The 21,055-nt window shown below is 38.5% G+C and overlaps 1 protein-coding gene across 1 annotated transcript in view; it reads right to left on the reverse strand.

Annotated features, from left to right (window-relative positions):
• Nucleotides 1–21,055, reverse strand: part of SLC18A2 (solute carrier family 18 member A2) — a 52,111-nt gene that overhangs the window by 5,159 nt on the left and 25,897 nt on the right. Inside the window, exons 4-15 of the mRNA XM_001368074.4 lie at nt 20,462–20,520; nt 19,210–19,293; nt 18,422–18,514; nt 17,177–17,266; nt 17,038–17,081; nt 16,899–16,959; nt 11,150–11,245; nt 6,490–6,568; nt 6,231–6,282; nt 4,753–4,816; nt 2,833–2,952; nt 2,580–2,713 (exon numbers count right to left, since the gene is read on the reverse strand). Coding sequence (XP_001368111.1) covers nt 2,580–2,713; nt 2,833–2,952; nt 4,753–4,816; nt 6,231–6,282; nt 6,490–6,568; nt 11,150–11,245; nt 16,899–16,959; nt 17,038–17,081; nt 17,177–17,266; nt 18,422–18,514; nt 19,210–19,293; nt 20,462–20,520 — 976 coding nt within the window. The remainder of the gene's footprint in view (nt 1–2,579; nt 2,714–2,832; nt 2,953–4,752; nt 4,817–6,230; nt 6,283–6,489; nt 6,569–11,149; nt 11,246–16,898; nt 16,960–17,037; nt 17,082–17,176; nt 17,267–18,421; nt 18,515–19,209; nt 19,294–20,461; nt 20,521–21,055) is intronic.

Raw genomic sequence — 21,055 nt, forward strand, 5'->3', positions numbered from 1 at the left:
AAGCTAAATAAATGCTTAGCAAGATGAGTCATTAAAGGCTTGAGATGTGCCATTTACTGCCCATAATTGGAGGCTGGCAAATCAACAGCTGCTACTGGCATCTTAGAGCAGGAAGGAGCAGAGTAGGGAATGAAAGCAAATAATGATCTTGGCCAATGATGGGGAGATAGCAGGGCCACAGAAAAATTGATTCTTAATCTCTTGAAAGAATTCAATGTGGACAAGTTCTGACATTAAAATGAAGAGCTACAAAATCAAAGGGAAATAATACAGGAACTAGAATAATAGCTGGCATGTATATAGTTCCTTAAGGTTTGTTGGTAGTAGCTGACAGTGTGGTGGAAGGGGCATTACACTGGAGAAGTTCCTGAATTCTTGTCATTAAGCATTTATTAAGCACTCTCTGTGTACCAGATACTGCTAAGTACAGGAAGACCTCCCCACCCCCCAGAAGAAGAAGAAAAAAAAACTATCCATGCCCTCAAAATCTATTTTGAGGAAACAAATTTAGGTAAGTAAATACATCTATGTATCTGTCCATCCATCTATCATCTTATCCATTCATCTATCTATCTCTAACACACAGTGAAAGCACATCAGTGTAACTGGATTTATTAGGATAGCCTTTTTGCAGGTGGTGATCCTTGGGCTGGACCATGAAGGAATTCTACAAGATAGAAATGAGGGAGTATATTCTAGTTATGAGTTGGAGACTGGTGAACAGCTTGTGGAAATGATAGAGTCATATATGTAGAGAAGAAAAGATCTTCAATAGCCATCTAATTCAATGCTCTCATTTTACTAAAAAGCAAACTAATATTCTGTCCTCAAGTAGCTGTATGAACTTGAAAGGAAGAGTCTCTTTTACCTCTCTGAGTCCGTGAGCAAGTTGACCCTGAAAGGACTTGTAGTAGTTTCTTACCCATAACCCCCTGAAGCCTCCAGCCCCTCAAAGGTTATCCTCTAGGTTATAGGAGTTACCTCCAATGTCATAAACTTGGGGGGATTCCCATTTCCATTCCTTGGAAGGTAGGGAATTTGAGCTGAAGGGAAATTTTGTGCCAAATTAGAATTCAAACATTTTCTCTGAGAAACATCTTGATTCAAGATGTTCTGGTACTATAGTGCTTCAGATACATCACAGGCTAGATAGATTCTTTGGGTCTGGCATAAAAGAACCTAACTTCCACCCAAAAAAATGGCAACCTTTTACTATAAATAAGGTTGACAAATATGGGGGAGGGGGGTTGAACAGAGACGATGGAGTTTCCATAATTTATAATATTCTTCAAAAACCTCAGGATTTCCTCCACTACAACCCCTTCCCCACACACACACACCCTGCTCCAGTAGAACCACTGTAAAGAGAGGGCCTGGAAGGGGAGGCTGGCTGCCATCTTGGATGGGGGCTGTAGTACCCAGATCAGGGACCTGGGTTCTAGACCTGGTCTAACATCCCATTTTTAAGTCACTTTGATATAGTAGCTAGATCACTGGCCTTGGGGCTCAAACTTCACCATGGGTCTATCGCATAGCTTCTCAGTTTCTAAAATGAACTGAGTAATGAAAATGAATGATGAAAAGAATGATACCTCTAGGGGTTATCATAAAGAGCCACATAAATAATGCCTAGAGAGCATTTTAGAAAATCTTTAAAGCACTATAAAAATACTAGTTATTGTTAATATTGTTTCTATAGGAAAGGAAATGAAAGTTTTGGCTGCAAAGGACTGCAGGGGCCTTTTAGTTTAATCTGGACCTGAAAAAAGTTTTCTCCCAGCATCCAGCTTATGAAATGTGGAAATCTCTTCCCAGCTTCTTATTGTACTTTCAGACTTAGAGACTGAAAGCAGTAAGTCTACTTATTACTTATTCAGTTCTATTCATTAAAGCATAGTTGAGGGCTTTTTTCCCCTTAAGTGGAGCTGAAATCTGTCTGCCACTTTTACCATTGTCCCATGTTCTGAGGTCTAAACAACTTTTAACTTGTGGGACATGAGTACTTAAATAATTGATTTCTGTACCAATAATATACCATCCATTAAATTGAGATGGTTTCCTTGGAGCTTTAAACTAAAACACCATAAAGACAATAAGGACAATTCATATTGTGGATGTTTCCATTCCAAAGGAGAAGAATGTGTTTTACATTTGAGTCATGAGAAAGTCAGTGGAGAATTGTTTTCTAGGACTGTTATTAAAGCTGCTCCAACTCTTTCATTTTCAGATGAAGAAAAGAAGGCCTTGATAGGGGAAATGGCTTGCCCAAAGTCACCAAAGCTGGAAATAAGCATGACTCAGTGGAAAGAGCATTGGACCTTAAAAGACCTGGTACCACCACATGATTGTGGTTAAGTCAACCTTACTAAACTGATTATAAAAATAAAAATAGTATTTGCATTGCCTGTTTCAGAGCTTTTGTGAGAAAAGCTCTTTAACTTTACAGTGAAATGTAAATGTAAATTGTTAGCAACAGACTTCAAACTTTCACCCTACTCTCATGATTCCATTCCAGTTTGTAAGAGTTTCATACTAACAATTAGAAAATATTTCTTCCCATTCTAAAATAAGTTTCTTACCATTTTTTCTTCCTTGGCAGGTGGACTTCGAAGGAAAAAGCACAGAGGGGCAAAGATAATATCAATGATCCCAATAATTGTCATGAGCCATGGGAATCCAATTGCTTTTGCGATGGCCCCACCGACAGAAGGGCCTTTTAAGAAACAGAAAATTAGAGAACTTCCAAAAAATTTTTCACCTTTTTAAAAAGTTTTATTTTACATCATTAAATTATCTGTTTTTAAATACTTAGGAAAAAAGCTATATCCTTACCTAATGCATACCCCATGCAAAAGGCAACATCTGCAATGGCATACACACTCCCGTAGACGGAGACATGGCGCAGATCTACCAAATAGCCCATAATGGGCATCATTGAGGAATCCACCATCCCTGCCAATAATTCAGAGAAACATATTATACAAAGTGCCCCACTTTGGGGATTTTAACATCAGGAGGCAGCTAACGTGGTACAGTGGATGAAATCCTGGGTCTAGATTTTGAAAGATATGTAGTCAAATTTGATTTCAGACACTTGTTAGCTGTGTGGTCCTGGGCAACTGACTTAACCTCTGCCTATCAGAGCTTTCTCATCTACAAAATGGGGATAATAATTGCATCCACTTCCTAGGGTGGTTGTGGGGATCAAATGAGATTGTTTGTCAAGCAATTTTGCACAGTCTCTAGCACATAGTAGGAACCTAATGAAAGCTTTTCCTTGAATCTATGTGAATAGCAAACAGGGAACTTCCCTTTTGAGGAAACACTTTCTCTTACTCAGGAATCACTACTTAGCCAGCTTTAAAAAAAAAAAAAAGATTAAGACAAAAATGCCTTCAAGCCAGAATTACTAGGTTCTGCTCTTCCAAGGCAAGTCATGAGCTGCTTCAGTCATAGCTGTCCTTTCCTTGTGACTGGTGGACCCAGTTATCATTGGATAGAACACTGTTCATAGTTAGAACACTTTCCAACCCACTGTTGAGCATATGCCCCAAGGAGGTCAATGAGAGACGGACGAATCCAATGTATAACAAATTTCAGAGCTGTAAGTTTTCTATTACCTCCCCCAAATACCCTAGAAATAAAAGGGGTGTCATTAATTGGAAATTACTGACCACAGTGTGACCAGTGAATGTAAAGGAAGAGGATCATATACCTAGAAACAGAAGGGAGGTCAAAAGAAAGAAGATATGGCTTGTCATGGTTAAAAGAATACATGGCAGGGCCAGGATTTGAATTCAAGTACTGAGACTCCCAAGTTTAGTATCCCTTCTACTATACCATCCTGGCTCAATACAATTGTACTATAAGAAATGATGAATACGAGGAATTCAGAGCATCTTACTTGGACCATGAATTTCTGACATTGCTAAGTTGCAGAGGTATCTGTGTTCTTCTAATTCCTGAGTTTCTTTCATTTCTGAATCTCAGGCATACTTGCCCTGTTTTCCTGAGGTCTGCTCTCTATGGCATCTCCTCTACTTTTTGCTCCCCTCACTGATGTAGCCCTTAGAGTATATAATAGATGCCATATTGGCAGTCATGAATTTTTCTGTCACCTCTACAGAAAATGAGAATACAACTTGGTCCAAATCTTTTGTTTCTGCTTCTGTTCCAGGATTTATTTCAGAGCACTTGCATTTATCATGAATGTTTAGTGTTTGTATCCAGAGTAGAAAATTCTTCCAAATTATTGGTGGCAGGAAATTCCTAATCTTTCAGTTAATGTTAATTTCTCTAATGCTAATAATGGTACAAAATGAGATGCCTCTGCTATAAAAATACTCACTAAACAGACATTCAGTGAGTCAATATATGTTTTTACTTCTAAATCTTGAAGTTTGATGCCCCGATTCATATGAGTAAGCTTGTTCACGGATATGGAGTGTACAAATGTGCCCTGTGGAGGATATTACTCTGTTTACCCAGAGTCAACAGCAGAGTGTCAGTTTGCCTTCTGTAAATATCAGCCTTTTGCAAAAATTGGTTTTCATAAAGAAAATGAATAAAATCTGGAAGTAGCTTCCTTTAATATGGATCAACTACATGTTATATTTGAGCCTTAAGCTGCTGCCCATCTAATCTTAAGCTTCTAGAATGTTTTAGGCTGCTATCACTCAGAATGAGAACAAATATTTCCAAGCACAGGTAACCAGGAAATGGTATATTTCAGTCAAAAGCTATGTAACTTACCAATCGCAAAACCAATTCCAAAATTTGGTGCGATCAGTCCATAAATGTTTCTTGCAAGTGGTACCTCAAAAAAAATTACATATTATTTTTTTTAATTGTACAATTTCATCTTATGCCATCTAGGCTTATTTTAGTAAGGCATTACCATTTCTTTTTAAACTTGGCATGCTTATTTACCTATAAGGTAAATGGGAAAGGGAACGAGAATCTGAGTCATAGAATATTAGCAATCTTCTGGCTTAATCTCTTCAGTTTACAGATGAGTAAACTAAGGCTCATAGAAGTAAAATTACTTGCCCAAATCACATTTTAATTGACCAAGGTCACACAGCTATCAAATCACTAATCATAGCATTCAAGGGTGAGAAAGGATCTTGGAAATAAGACACACTTTTCAGCTCTTTAAACTTAGAAAGCAAAATGGAAAGACCAACTTGATTCCACCTAGTTTTCTCTTGAGAGCAATCAAGCTCTGTGTTAAGAATTTAGCTCAGTATTTCCTTACACTTTGCCATAATCAGTATTATTCATAGTAATTTTTATTGTGAAAATTCAGTGGACAATCAATAAACATTTATTAAATATATATTATGTACTATACACTCATCTAGTCACTAGGAAAACAAAGAAGCAAAAACAGTCCCTGACCTGAAGGAGGTTACATTCTTAAGGTAGGCAATATTTTATATATTTATTATATTTATATAGAGATATATTTATTATTTTATACATTTATATTTTATGTATATATATACACAGACATATATATGATAATATAAGATACTAAGTTTTTCATCTCTGTTAAACAGAGGTATGACATTCACAAAATAAATGCAAGTAGTTTTGGGAGGAGGACAGCTAAGTGGTATAGTGGATAGTATTGGATCTAGAGTCAGGAAGATATCTTTCTGAGTTCAAATCTGGCCTCATATACTAGCTGTGTGATCCTACGCAAGTCAGTTAACCCTGTTTGCCTCAATTTCCTCATCTGTAAAATAAGCTGGAGAATAAATGACAAACCCCTCCGGTATCTGTCAAGAAAACCCCAAAGGGGGTCATGGAGAGTCAGACACAACTGAAAAATAACTGAACAACGGCACCAAATTCAACAGGAATAGGGAAGTTCAGAAAAGTGAGTTTGAAAGAAAAGATAAATAGTTCTGTTATGGAGTTTGAGATGCCTAGAGGACATCCAGTTTGAAACATCCAATAGGCAGCTGGTTATAAGGAATACAGTTTGTAATTCAAAGGGGGAACAAGGGAGGTCCATTATGTGGGTATTATCTGCACAGAGATAATAACAAAATCCATAAAGCTTAAAGTGTTGACAAAATTTCTAAAAATCAACAGACTTTTGAATATATAGCATGGAGCAAAAATATTTGGTGGGAACTGGTCATATTTGCCCCAAAGCTGAATGCCTTCTGTCTTAATCATTGAACTAAGTTTTCATTTTAAAGACATCATATCTTACTCACACATAAAACGCTGATTCCAACAATGATCATCCCCAAGAGAGCACAAAGCCACCTGTCAAAGGAAAAAAGCCCCCAGAGATCAATAAGAGTCAATTGTTTTCTGTTTATCTTTTCAATGCAATTCAAAACTGTCATTTGAGGTTTCTAGGAAGACTTAGACTAAGAAGTCTTTACATTTGGAAATCAGCTAGAAATTCTTAGAAAAAAATTTAAGGAACTCTTTTATAAGTACAGTGGGTTTTAAAAAAATCAGTCTTACCTTCCCATTTTGTGCGCAAGTATCCCAAAAATATTGGTTCCAATAAGATAAGAGATACTAGCTGGTAGGAAAGCAACGCCTGGAAATTTATGAAAGGGACACCTTATCAGTACTGATTTCAGTCAAATGTTAGAAAAACTAATAAATGTAGCACAGCTGTTTTGATTAGAGCATATCACATGAAGCCCTGTAGCCTTGCACCCAAGCATCTAATATCCGGTCTGTTATACGTCTAGCTTGGGCCCCACACCATTTATCCATCAAATACAAAACCCTTGGGATGCTATAGAAATGAAAGACATTTATTTCACTATCAAATGCATAATCTCTCTCTGAAATTTTTATATTTAGGTCTGCTAAAGGAGGTGAGTTTTACACAAAGGTCAAAATGGGCAGCTCAGGATTGTTGAGATAGTCGATCTTGGTGCAGAATGTCTGGCTCTGTATGTTAGCCACAGTAATATTAATGGGAAGCCAAGTACCATTTGGAAAACTTCAGGATAATACTCTGCTAGGAGAAAAGCCATTCGTTATTCTCCTCAGAAGTCATGTATTTTGACTAGTGAAGAATTCAACAGCTTCATTAAAAAATATCCTTGTACATGGAATTAGTCAGATCTGATCCAGTTTCCTTCCAAGGGATTTGCCCATGGGCACTGATTTCTGCCCACTTCTGTCTCTGAGTTTGCTTTCTTGGAGATAGAGTCACTCTCTCCTCCATCCTGGTATTGATTTGTATATTCTACCAACCCAGGTATCAAGATTTGACTATGAACCTTTCCAAAGGCAGTAAAAATGAATTGAGATCTATATGATCATACAGGTCCAGGTGCCCCAACTGGAATTAAATTACTATACCTTCTTCTAGTCTTGCCAGTTCTTAAAAAAAACAATAACAAAAAGCAAATGAATAAGTCTGCCTTTTCCTTCTTCTTGAGCACTTAAGTTTGGGTCCACACTGTATTAAGCATGAGGAATAAAGAGACAAAAATGAATAACTCTCTGTTCTCAAGAAACTTATGTTCTACTGAATTCTTTTAAAATGTCTCTAGTCATTCACTAGGGTAGTGATGGCAAACCTTTTAGAGACTTGAGTGCCCAAACTGCAACCCTCATACAGTATGTGAGCTACCTCCTTACACCAGAAAGGGGAGGGAGGAAGTGCTCCCATTGGACTACTGGGCAGAGGGACAAATGATGTGATAAATGTCCTCAGGCACATCAGGAGAGAGTGAAAAGAGCAACCCCATCCAGCATTTTCTGGCACATGTGCCATAGGTTCACCAACACAGACTAGAGGATACCCCAAGGAAATTGCTATCGATTGTGAGGTTTAGGTTTTCTGACATGGTAAGACCAAGGGGTTCACTCCATTAAGTTAAATTTTTAAACATCATCATACAAAACTTAGGAGCTCTAAGGAACCAAAACATGAAATGTAATTTCATGCTTCAAGAATTATTTTCCTGTGTTTTTCACTTGCATAACTAATATCAAAGTTTGCCTTCTCAATGAGAGGAGAGGGGAAAGAGAGGGGAAGAGAATTTGGAACTCAAATTTTTTTTTAATGAATGTCAAACATTGTTTTTAAATGTCATTGGAACAAATTTAAAATATTTTCAAACTTAAAATTTTAAAATCAAAAATATTTTTAAAAAACAATGCTAATGCCAACCTAAAAAAAAAAGATTTTCCCCAGATCAATAGCCAAGATAATATGAGAGATAGTGAGACATATTAGGAAGAGAACTCGATGTAGAAAACCTAAATTCAAGTGTCTGTTCTTTTGTTCACTATAATGTGGACCTAAGCAAATGACTTCAGCTATCTGAAGTTTAGTTTCCTCATCTCCAAAATTTGGATGAAAGCTAGTGCAGTGTGGTGGCTAGAGTCACAACTGACCCCAGAATCAAGAAGATCTAGGTCTTCTGATATATCTTTACTATGTCAACCTGCTTAAGTCACTGAAACTCTTAGTGCCTTGGTCAACTCTTAGCCTATAATTAGCAGAGGAAAAAGCTGATCTACTTTGGTAACAGAAATTCCTCACCAAGAGCTTCCTACACTGATGTCACCCCCAAAATTGGAGGCAGGTTGTGAGGATTAAGTCCTTGATTAGGGTCAAACGCAATGCTGTTCTTCATAGTATTGTATTGGTCTAATTAGAAAACAAATCATTAGCTCTATGTCATATGATTCAGTGTCTTAAAATAATAAAAACTATATGGAACTCAATATGTTGGATTTGATGTTAGGAAGGTCATAGGTTCCAATCCTGTATCTTACACTTACTACCAACTTTGAATAAGTCACTTAAACTCACTATGCCTCAGTTCTCTCATCTGTAAAATGAGTAGTTGGACTAGATAAACTCTTTTCTAGCTTAGATATGTAATCTTTTTTTTAAACCCTTACCTTCTTCCTTAGAATCAAAACTAAGTCCTGGTTCCAAGGTGGAAAAGCAGTAAGGGCTAGGCAATGGGGGTTAAGTGACTTGCCCAGGGTCACACAGCTAGGAAGTATTTGAGGCCAGATTTTAACCCAGGTCCTCCTGACTCCAGGCCTAATTCTCTATCCACTGAGCCACCCAGCTGCCCCATGACATATAATCTTTGCATCCTTCTGCCCCCAAGTTCCAAACATCATGCTAAGCATGTATGTGTGTGCTGATTTTAATAGAACTCAAGAGCAGAATAATTTAATGGGGGCTTAGCATGGTGGAGACTACCCTGGATAGAAGGGCAGAGTTCAAGCCCTAAAGAAACTGGCATGAACCAAAGCATTTCCCAAAACTGCAGATAATAAAATGAAATAAGTAAATGTATTGGATTTATTTCCTGATGGGTTCTCTGGCTTTGTCTACATGGTATTTTGCAAACATTTTCCATCCATACATAGATCCTTCCTTCTGGTTTCATCATAGATTTATGTCTTGTCATCTGCCTTCTTAGTTCTCTACATGATCCTATTCTTGATGGAAAAAAAAGCAGTTCACCTACCTGCTTGATGCCTAAACCAGACTAGTCTTTTTTTTATTTTCTGAGGGCTTTTATGTCTATTTTATTGAAAGCCCCAAGGCATGGCATGGAGCTGGGGAAATCAAGCCTGCCTGAGTAGCCAACATCTGGCTGGGATATATTCAATTAGTGCTATTATTCAATCATTTAAGTGAAGTCATCAGAAATATCCCCAAACCATTTTAATCCAGAAAGGCTTTTAAGGCAAGTCTACTATAGCCGGCAGTCAATGTACAGAGGACTATCTGTTTGGACTATAGCCTACTTCCTTGCAGTCCCCTTCTGCAGATTGACTGCAATCCATGAAACTGGCTTGATTTATGAATGTTTACAAGATCTAAAGAACAAGGCTGGTCCAGTGACTAATCAAAGGAAATGTATGATGTGAGAGACGGTAAAACACCCTCCTGCCCCTCAAAATGCCTCATCCAAAACTGCCCTTCTAGAATGCTTGAAAGCATAATCCATAAGGTGATTCCTTTCATTCTTTTAACATTCACTCAACAAACACTAAATGTCTTCTACAGAGGTCTATTGACTTAGGGGCTACCTGTGTAGGACCCTGGGTAAATCATTTAACCTCATTTGCCTTTCTGACTTATTACTAAGTCTGAGTTATTACTAAGAAAGAAAGGATTAAACAAAAGTCTATTGACCTCTCCCTTCCCACCAGCACCCCAGGGTTCATGGAAAGATTTCAGGGGGGTCTATGAATTTGGACAGGAAAAATGTTATATCTTTATTTCCACCAGTCTCTAATTGAAATCAGCATTTTTCTCAGTTATGAATGTAGGCAATGTCAGTATGACATTTCTTCCAGTGTTCCACCCATTATAGTAGGAAGTCTCACAGGTATATCAAAGAAATTTAAATCTGAAAGGATGTTGGAATTTATCTAATATCCTTATTTTCTTTTATTTTTTGCTATTGTTAAGTAATTTCGGTCGGTGTCTGAATCTTTGTGATCCCATTTGAGGTTTTCTTGGCAAGAAAAACTGGAGTGGTTTGTCATTCCCTTCTCCTACTCATTTTACAGATGATGAAAATGAGACAAACAGGTTTAAGTGACTTGCTCAGGGTCACATCACTAGTAAGTAACTGAGACCAGATTTAAACCCAGGTCTTCCTGACTCCAGGCCTAATGCTCTATCCACAGCACCACCTACCTGCCCCTTATTTTATAAATGAAATCCCCCAGGAGGGGGACTGATCAGTCAGCAGCCAGATCACTGCTGGTTAGTGGCAGAATTGGGTCTTCTGACTTTCAAAAATGCAATGGGCTGTCGTAAGAGATGGTAGCGATCTCTTCCTCTCCATCATGGCTTTGGAGATCTTCAAGCAAAGGCTAGATGACCACTTGTCAAGTGATTCCAAAAATGTGGAGAAAATATGGAATCAACCTTTATTATGTGTACTTCTAATATTTCTATTTCAACTCAAAATCCTCCAGGCAAGATCTAGGAGGAGCAGAGGTTGCAGCTGGACAGGTAAATACCACACTCATTGCTTCAATAAACCTTTATTTCCTAGGTTTCCAAATGAAAAGGGAGGCAATTTCCCAGGAGGAATTCTATATAGCTATGCTAAAGGAAAGAGTCCAAAAGAAAGCCCTAGAAATGAAAAAGACAACTCCAGTACGTTACCCAGCTGCCATTTTCTGGAACACATGGTCTCCATCATCCAGATCGGTAATGCTGGCTCAAGCATTGCAATAGCCATGTTTGCAAAGCAGATCGACCCTGTAATAGAGGAGAGACTTTACTTTGCTTTCAATTGAGGCTGCAAAGTGCCTACTTAACTCTTCCCCAATCCTTCTCTCAATAAACTTTTATTAAATATCTGTTACTATGCTAGAAAGAAAAGGGAAGACACAGTTAATACCTTCGAGGAGCTTCCAATCTAATATGTTGGCAAGACATGGACACATGAATACCATTATTTGAATTTGATCTGTATGTAAAAGGCATGTAAAACATTCTGTGATCAGATGAGAAAAACACCATTTCTAACTGTTCTTCTTGTGAGTCTGTTATCTGTCTTTTACATTATTGCCCCATGTAATCTTCCTAATGCATCATCCCTGATACTGTTATCCTTTCTTAAGAGCAGAGCTTAACCTCCTGATTCTGGCATTCAAGGTCTTCCACAATCTGTCTCCAACTTACTTTCTTCATGTGTTCCAACAAAATATGTACTCTCAGTCATTTTTCACCCTGACTTGCCTATCTCCATGCCCAGATATAGTCTTCTAATCTCTACCCATTGAGAGTTTCTCTCTTCCTTCAAGACCTGATTGAGATGCTACTTCTATGATGATTTCCTATCCCAGCACGCTCCTTTTCCACACTAACTCCTCCAACCAGAAGAGATCTTCGCCTCAAATTCTCATAGCATTTTGCCCGAGTCTCTCCTTTGCACTTATCACAAAGTACTCTTTGTATCATAATAATTCGTGTATTTATTTTTTTCTTCATTAGATGGTAAGGTCCTTGAGAGCAGGGTCTATTCAGTATGTATTTTGACATGTCAGCAGCCAAGAGTGTGCATAATATGTGCTTTATATTTGTTTAACTGAATTGAGGTGGGATGTAAGCTGAGCCTTTAAAGGTCCAATCTTTCTGAATAATTAACCGTCTTCATCCAGATTCAGAACCATAAGCTCAAATTCCTTCTTTCCTATTCTCTTCTGAGAAAGAGAAAAAATGCTATTAGAGAGCCAAAGAAATATATTGAATAAAGAACCAGCCTCTGTCACATATTGGCCACACAAGTAACCCTTGGTAAGTCCTGGAACTCTTTTATATTCTAGGCAACTCTCTATGACTTGATATTGCAGAAAAGATGATGGTTTGCTTTGGTAGAGAGTTTTCTCACTTGGGAGCTCTTTCTACCAATGGAGTCACATAGTTTCCACTCTTATCCCCTGAGATGATACCAAGAGTTCTTTTTTTTCCTCTTTAAAGCAATGTCCAGGGAATATTTTTCCATCAGTATAATTCAGAGCAACTCCCTCAACCTAGTCATGGAGGATACGTCAATCAATAAACAGTTATTAAGCACCTGCTATGTGCCAGGCACTGTGCTGAGCAGTAGAGCTACAAAAAGAGGCAAGGAACCTTAAAGAACTTTTGTCCTTTATTTTCTAAGAGGACTTCATTGAGTGGCCTCTTTCTTGACTTGCATGTGAATTAGATTTAAGTGGGGTAGAATCACACAAAGTCATCAGCCCTACTCTCTCTTCCAGAGTCATCAAAATCCAGTGTCAAGACAAAAGTCAGGAGAACTAGTGATGGCCCAGAAAGCAGTGGATGACCTTGGTTTCTTTGATGTCTGACCAAGCTCTTAGTGCTCCACTGAGTCTGCTTCAGCCACCTTTATGGTCATTGGAACAAAATGTTCTCACCTAGCCATTCTGTCAGAAGAAATCTTCACCTGCTTGGGGAGGACACATCCCTAACTCACTGATGGGTTAGTGGCCCATTGATTACCATCAACTTAGTTTATCCCACCTGCCAAGAAGGTGTTTTACTGGAGTGTGGCCCCTGTGTATTCTTGGAGCCACAGAAGAGAGTTGGGTGAAAGATGGACACCAAAAGTGAATGAATAGCCCTCACACCAGAATAGCTAGTCCTCCCTGAATAACCCACATATCCTCAAGTAAGTTCCTCAAAGAACTTATAATCTAATGGAAGGAAAGATATCAAATTGACAGCCCACCTGCTGTACAGGTACCTCTAAGATGTTCAAAGACCAGAAGGAAAAGTCTCAGCATTTTGGGCAGAACCCCTATGGTAGGTTGTTGGGCAAACACAAAATCCAAATAAAAATAATCTTAGTAGTAAGAGCTTTGAAATTCTAATTCTATGAGAAGAAAAGATGAATTTATTCGGTTGCTATGGTAACTCTCAAGCAATCAAACTATTCAATTAACGAGAACACCCCATTCATTCCCTAATCATTCGGAGCAAATAGGAACTTCCTGTACTTTTCTTTGAACCCAATTAGATGGGCAAAGAATATCGATTGCATCAGTCAGCACTACCATCCACCCTCTGTTGGCTAGACTTTAATTCTCATAGAACCATGGCAGTAAAGATTACAGTATTTACATAATGAAGAAAGCAAAGATTTTGTTATTCTCGTGACATTTAAAGGCCATCTGTACAAATAATGCTCAGATATAAAAATACAAATGTATCTCCCTTTCCTTGACCATGTGGAAACTATAGCACCTGGAGATATCAATAGTTTGACATTTTGTGTGATTGCCTTTCTTTCCCCTCTTTTTCTTTGGCTCATAAAATGATGGAAATAATGTATACACCCCCAGAGCACAAAAGCAGAAGGGCAACAACTCCCACAGCAGCTGCTAAGGAACTCCCTTCTGCCTGGAGTTCCGCTCCCAGCCTGTTTATTCTAACCTCAGTCATGTACCTAGCAAAGATTTTCCATGTCACACAAAGCATTATCATTGGATATTAGATTATCATTGTCTTCATTGCTTATCTGTGACTCCCATGAGAAATTAAAACATTTGACAGCCCTGTTTCAGTTAGGAAAAGCAAGGTCCAGAGAACTTGTTTAATGTCTCTAGATTATGTCTGTAGACAAATGAGGATGAAGCACTCTAGTTTCTAGTTCTGCAACAGAATAATCATTGTAACGTAGCCATCCATGAAATGCACCATAATAGCAAAGCCTAATTAATGTGGGTGGCCATTTATGTGGGTTGCTTTACTGATTTCTATGGGTTGCTATAAGGATGTAGAGAACCAGCTCAGCAACTGGCCAATCAGCGTGGGCAAAGAAAACCAGGAACTTTCCCTCTTTTGGAGTCTGCACAGAATCAGGCAAAAGTAACCAGAAGCTATCCCAAGGTATTTAGTATGGCATTAACAGAACATTTGCGTTGCAGTTTTCACACACACAGGACCGGGCAGATTGAATCTTGGGTAAAGCCCTGGGGACCAAAGTGAACTATGGGTAAAGTGACATCAGTTTCTTGGGAACCACAGGATGACAGCTGCCCAAACAAATAACCCCTTTCTTAAGAAACTAATCAATATAAAGAGCATTCCACCCAATTACTACGTCCAAACCACCAGCAGCCCTCCCTAAAACAAATAAAGCTTGCTCAACATACAGATTCCCTGAGTTGTCAATTATTCAGGCAAGACCCTAATATCGTTGTCCACATCATTCATTCATTCAGCTGGTAATTAGTTTATGGAGCTCATTTCCCACAAGAAGTGCTAATGACAGCAGAGTTAAATGAATTTTTAAAGGATTTGTAGTAATTTATGAATAGCATATCCATGAATGGCTCCTGAGAAGCTAGAACAGCTTCAAGGTTGCTCTGGGCATTGCTTTCATATCTCCTTTTGGCTACATAATTCTGGATAGGACAGACCATTGGCCTGACCCAGTAGGAGAGATTATGTTAGACATTTAGTCCAATGCTTACCTAAAGCATGAATGCTCTCTGTGTTTTCAATAAGTGATCATTCAGCATAATCTGAAGTTCTTCCATTATTGGAAGCTCACTACCTTCTAAGACAATCTGTTTCATTTTTTAATATCTCTAATTATCAGTAAGTTTTTTCTTGTATTTAGCCTGAATTTGTCTCTCTATAATTTCCAACCCACTGGCCCCACTTCTTATGATGTAAGAAAATCAACTTTTTTTTTTTTGTCATACTTAGTACCAAGAGAGATAAGCCAACTTTCAGCCACTGAGAAAATATGAACAAGAAAGTTCTTTGGTGAAGAATTAATTACTCAACCCATTACTATTTGCAGGAGTCATAAGGTTCCCAAGATTTTTCTTTTTAGTCTTCCTATTTCTGAGACACAAATAAACAACATAATTTAATCAGTGTCTACCTTAAAAAAAAAGTTGGAACTTTCTGTTGTTTCTGAGACATCCTATTTCCCTTGAAAAATTGCTCCTGTCACCGTACCATTCAGCAATCTCAGGATCTGTTGTATATTTTCCTTCACATATGCCAAGGTAAATTGGGCTTATTCACTAATATGTCTTGGACATTTCCAGGGACAGAGAGTACTGGCCTTTGGCATACAAGTATTATCTTCATTCAGAAAAAAAATGGGTGTGTGTTTCTTAAATCCTCATCTACTTTCAAATAGCTCCGATTACACATTTACAGGTAATGTGAGTTGAGCTTTAGAGACTATTTAGGATAAGTTTATTCTTTATTATATTTTAAATTTATTTTATATATTATATGTTACATGTATTATAAAATTAATTTGATTATTTAAATAAAATAATTTATTATGACATATTTATGCATTCATATAAAATATAGACACATAGACACACACTTTTTTGAACCAGACACATGATCACAGGTTTAGAAAGCTTCCAATGAAGAAATTACATCTCCAAATGCAAATCTATGCATGCCTTGCAATTAATAATCTTGGATTGTTGCCTGGTAAACTGAGACAGGTTAAATTACTTTCTCAGGGTTTCATAGACAGTATTTTTAAGAGGTAAAACTTGAACCCAGGTTGTCCTGATTCCTAGTCTAGGTCTTTTTTTTTTTAAACCCTTACCTTCTGTCTTAGAACCAATATATAGTTTTGGTAAGGGCAAGGCAATGGGGGTTAAGTGACTTGCCCAGGGTCACACAGCTGGGAAGTGTCTGAGGCCAGATTTGAACCTAGGACCTCCCATCTCTGGGCCTGGCTCTCAATCTACTGAGCCACCCAACTGTCCCCTCGGTGTAGTCTAGATCTTGAGCCATTAGACCATTAGTGAATCTCCCTCTCTCTATATCTCTGTCTAAAAAAAAAATTTAGTGCAGTTTAAAACTATTAAAGCTTATATCCAATTATTATATTTTAGTATATATTATTGTCATTTATATATTTACATATTATATATAATTATGTACATATATAGCGAGAGCATTGATTATATATATATAGATATATGTGTGTCTATGTGTGTATTCATATATGTATTTCTCTCAGGGTCTCTCTGTGACTGTCTGTGTCTCTGGGTCTCTGTCTTTCTGTGCCTCAGTTTCTGTCTATCTCTACCTGTGTGGGTCTTTTTTTCCATTTATGGTTGAGGAAACTGATGTAGTTAAGGGAGTTCCTGATGCAGATCTGCAATGAGTGGCTTAGAGTCTAAGTGTTGGGTGGGGTCCTTCCGAGATCACAGAGCTTGGCCACAGTCACCCACCTGCTATCTGTATGCCAGAAGCAAGACTTAAAAGCAGTTTTTCAATGGCCCTCAGACAACCACCCACTTTCTCTTGCTCTCATACACAGAGAGACCCAAAGAGACCCACATGCACATTCAGTTTCTTGTCAAACACATTTTTTTGGAAAGAGAAGAATCGTTCTGAAAACATTAGCTACCTGCAGCGATCAAGATGTAAGGATCCTTCAACAGAGTGACCAGCGAGGTTCCTTTCTGACTCTGCCAAAAAAGAACTCAGGGTCAAAAGCAGACACTCTCCCAGTTTATCAGCTAAGAAGCTGGTGTAGCACTACTTACTTCTGGTTGAATCTTGGATGGTTGGAAAACAAACAGTTGAATAGCTACAAAGAAAGAAAGACCAACAGCATCTTCAGCAAAGAAGTCTAAAGCTACTGGAAAGATCCCCAGGCCCGCAGCTCTTATTTTCTCTACTAACCTCCATCCAGCAGAGTTAAGGCAGCCAGAACCAAGAAAGGCGCAGTCTTCCCCACAAATTCATACATCACACTCCCAAAGGGTGGTCCCACTATGGGAAAGAGAAGGAAGAAAGGGAAGATTCCTAATTTCCATGGAGTGACTTAGCTGGGCTGGAAGCAGGATGGCCCCTCTCATTTTGTACGTTTAAGGTGACCTAGCTATCGATTTTATTTTTTGGTGGGAAACAGATTGACACATGCGAAAACAGTAAACATTTTTTAAGTCTAACCCTGAAAGGGATGGTTAGTCAGAGAGGATTGGTATTCCAATTAAATTAGTTCTTTTGACTTGGAAAAGTATCTCATGAGCACAAGAGTATATGTGATAGAGAACATTTCTTCCTTAGAAATTATTATGGTCATACAGTTTAGAATTTAAACTCAAAGGGAGATAAAAAGAAGAAGATAAAGAAATTGGAGTCCTAAATCTTCTGTTCATGGAAGCCAGCAAGTGATAGAGATCACACACACACACACACACACACACACACACACACACACACACGTGCACACGTGCACACGTGCATCCCTACCCCTACCCCAACCCAGATACTAGCAAATGCTTTTCAGATGAGGATGGGGAGGAGAGGGAGCAACAACTATACTGTCAGGGTGAGTTATATCTTCTTGGTCATACCAGTCAGTTCTTGTTAGAGGGAAATCTCCTCATTCTCTTTATAAGGAGATCAGAGTTGGCTTGCTAGCATTAGTGCTAAGCAACAAAGGGATGACTTGGTGTACTGTGACCCAGAGAAGTGGTTCTTTATTCTCCTGGTGGGACTTCTCTCTATGCCAGTGGAGATCCTTTTCTCAAGCAACCAAAAAAAGGAATTGCTCTACTTAAGCTCCACTTCATAATGAAGCCTAAAACTTTCCCCCAATTTTCTATCCTTGGCCCTCCACATAAACAGGGTATCTTCTGGGGGAGCATATTTCTGGATGCCTCATTAATGGCATATCCACCCTTTGACTTCCCATTGGTCCTGGAATCATGCATTCAGGAGATGTGTAGCCAGCTAGCTCTGGGAATCCTCCCTGGGGTGAGTTTGGGGTTGGGAAGTGGGGAAGGGATCATACCTCTAGTGAGCCTTATTAAGGACAATTCCACCATTAACTGAGGAAGAAGGAAGGAAAGGAACATTTCCATACAGTCAATTCAAGCAATCATTTCCCCTTCAGTCACTTAAATATTTAATCTTACCAACCTAGCACTCCCAAAGCAAGTCCTCCCAAGGCAATTCCCATGGCATTGCCTCTTTCTTCATCATCCGTGTAAACGCTGGCCAGCATACCCATCCCTAAATAATTTTTTAAAATAGTATAAAAGTCATAATTAGAAGCATTTTATTCTTTAGTCTACATACTCTTGATATATTGCCTTTGTCTTTCTTTGTATCCCAGTACTTAGTAAAGTGCCTGGCACCTGGCAAGTGCTTAATAAATGCTTGTTGATTGACTGATTGATGGATCTGGTATGGTAAGATAGAGTGCCATACTGAGAGTCAGAGAAACTGAATTTGAATCATGATTCTGCCATTCGCCACCTGTGTGACCTTAAACAAGTTCCTCTACCTCCCTGGGCCTTCATTTCTTCATTTCTATAAAATGAAGGAGTGGGCCTTGATGGCCTCCAAGTAAATCAACAAGCATTTCTCAGAAGCTTACTGGGTGCCAAGCATAGCACAAAGTCCCCCACCATCTTTACTCCTTTGATTCTGAATCTTCTAAGATCCTGGTTTTCTCTCTATAAGCTGATGCCAGACAAGATCTGTGACCTTTTAGAAACAATTTAATGAATTCAGACCTTGAGATCCAACAGTGTTCCTGGAAGAAAGTAGAATCTTGTATCTAATGCCACAAAGCATTGGATTGTTCCTCACTAATTAAATAAGTGAGCAGAAAGAAGGGACATGATGGTCACTGGGGGAGGTGAAGGTAGGGGTCTGAACTCACATTGTAGTTCATTGAATTACTTGGATATTTGCATACTCACCAGCTACGGAAGAACAAGAAGAACCCACTCCTTGCAAGGATCTTGCTATGAGGAGTAATGCGTAACTCCTAGAAAAAGCAAACACTGCCCAGAAAGCAGAGGGGAAGCACAAAATAATTTAATTCAAGTCTCATTGCAATGGGAATTAAAATGCTCTAAATCAGGATAATTTCTTAGAATACTGAATGAACACAATAGGCATCAGCTTGGTGCTAATAATACCACTATGTTCTTTGCTGAACTTGGAGATATTGATTTCCTTCTGCAATTTCTAAGTTTATGTAGAACGGGGTTCTCAACCTGGCGGAGTCTGTAAACTTAAAAAAAATCTGATAACTGGCTTTTGATATAACGGGTTTCTTTTGGAAAGCATTGGATTGTTTCTCACTTTTGGAATCTTGTGTATTTTATTTTGTTCATGAAAAACATTTTGAGAAAGAGTTCAAGAAGAGGGGTCCATGGCACACCAAGAAGGATAAGAACTCCTGACTTGTGAAATATTGATTAGGATTATCACCACACTAGGGCACTAGGGATATCAAAGACCAAGCTGAAGTCCTTCCCCTAGACCCATTCTGGATTACTTCAAGGTGGTAAGGAAAACACCAAGCAGCAACCTGAGGATTTAGTAACATCCTCCACTGTACCAATATTTACAGTGGTAATACATGCTCTAGTAATGTTGACTTATATTTAAAAGGTGCTTGTCAAATACATTTCCTTTCCATGACAACACTGTGAGACGGGGGGTATAAATTATCCTATCTCCAATTTCTCATGTACAAGGATCTTTCATTTGACAAAAGTAAAGTGACTTATTTGTGGTCACACACCTAATAAATGTTGGAAGTGGGATTAGAACCCAGGGTCTCCTGGTCCCAAGACTTGCTTACTTTCTGGAATGCTATGTTATATCCTTAGATAACCCAGGACCTTTTCTTCTGTGGAATCAGTGAGTGGCTGGGAAACAGAATCCTTTCAGTATTCCCCATTCTTCTTAAGTTCCCTTTACGGACTGGATGAGCTGTCGGTCAGCATTAGACCAGCTATGGATGGCATAAGGGCCAATTAAAACTATCTCTGGATGATCTGATGCTAATTAACAGCTCAATGAATGAGAAACAGAAAGTGACTGGGAGAAGTAGTCAGCTATTTCTGGGGCCCCTGCTTGTACAGAATAGAATTTCTGCCTCCAGCCCATCCTCTGAGGTTTAACATCCCAACCCAGGACACAAAAAAAGAATGTACTTACTGACAGTGGACACAAACATGATACAGAATCCTGCAAACATTGGGATCTGGTAGCCTATTCTGTAAAACAAAAACCAACAGAAACATCTTGGGCCTGCCCTAAATTGGGCTTTTTGAGGCTGGGGGGGGGGGAGGAAGGGAGAAGGAATTAATTATGGACTATTTTTAAAGTATTTGATTCATTAGAGCAAAATGCCAACATTAAAAGCTTAACTCTATCATGGAGCCTCCCAATCATATAAGATCATAGAAGAATTCTTGATAGATGCAACCTTTCCATTTTCTCTGGTTGATTTCCTTTTGGATGTAGGGAAGGGAAAAGTATTCAGTCAGCAACATACCTGTTACTTCCCATTTGACCTTTCCATATTTAATTGTCTTCAAGTATAAATTCATTTATATGTGACTAACGTACTTTGGCATAAATATAAATGCAGTGTTTGCTCCAGGAGAATGTAAACTCCAAAATGGTAGGAGCCATTTTCTTTTTTGTCTTTGTATCTCCAGTGCCTAGCAACATAAAAGATGCTTAATATCATTTTTTATGGAAGCCAATCAAGTTGGAAATGGCAAACCATCATAGTACATGAGTTTA

This window comes from Monodelphis domestica, chromosome 1 (genome assembly GCF_027887165.1).
Source record: "Monodelphis domestica isolate mMonDom1 chromosome 1, mMonDom1.pri, whole genome shotgun sequence".
Lineage (NCBI taxonomy): Eukaryota > Metazoa > Chordata > Mammalia > Didelphimorphia > Didelphidae > Monodelphis > Monodelphis domestica.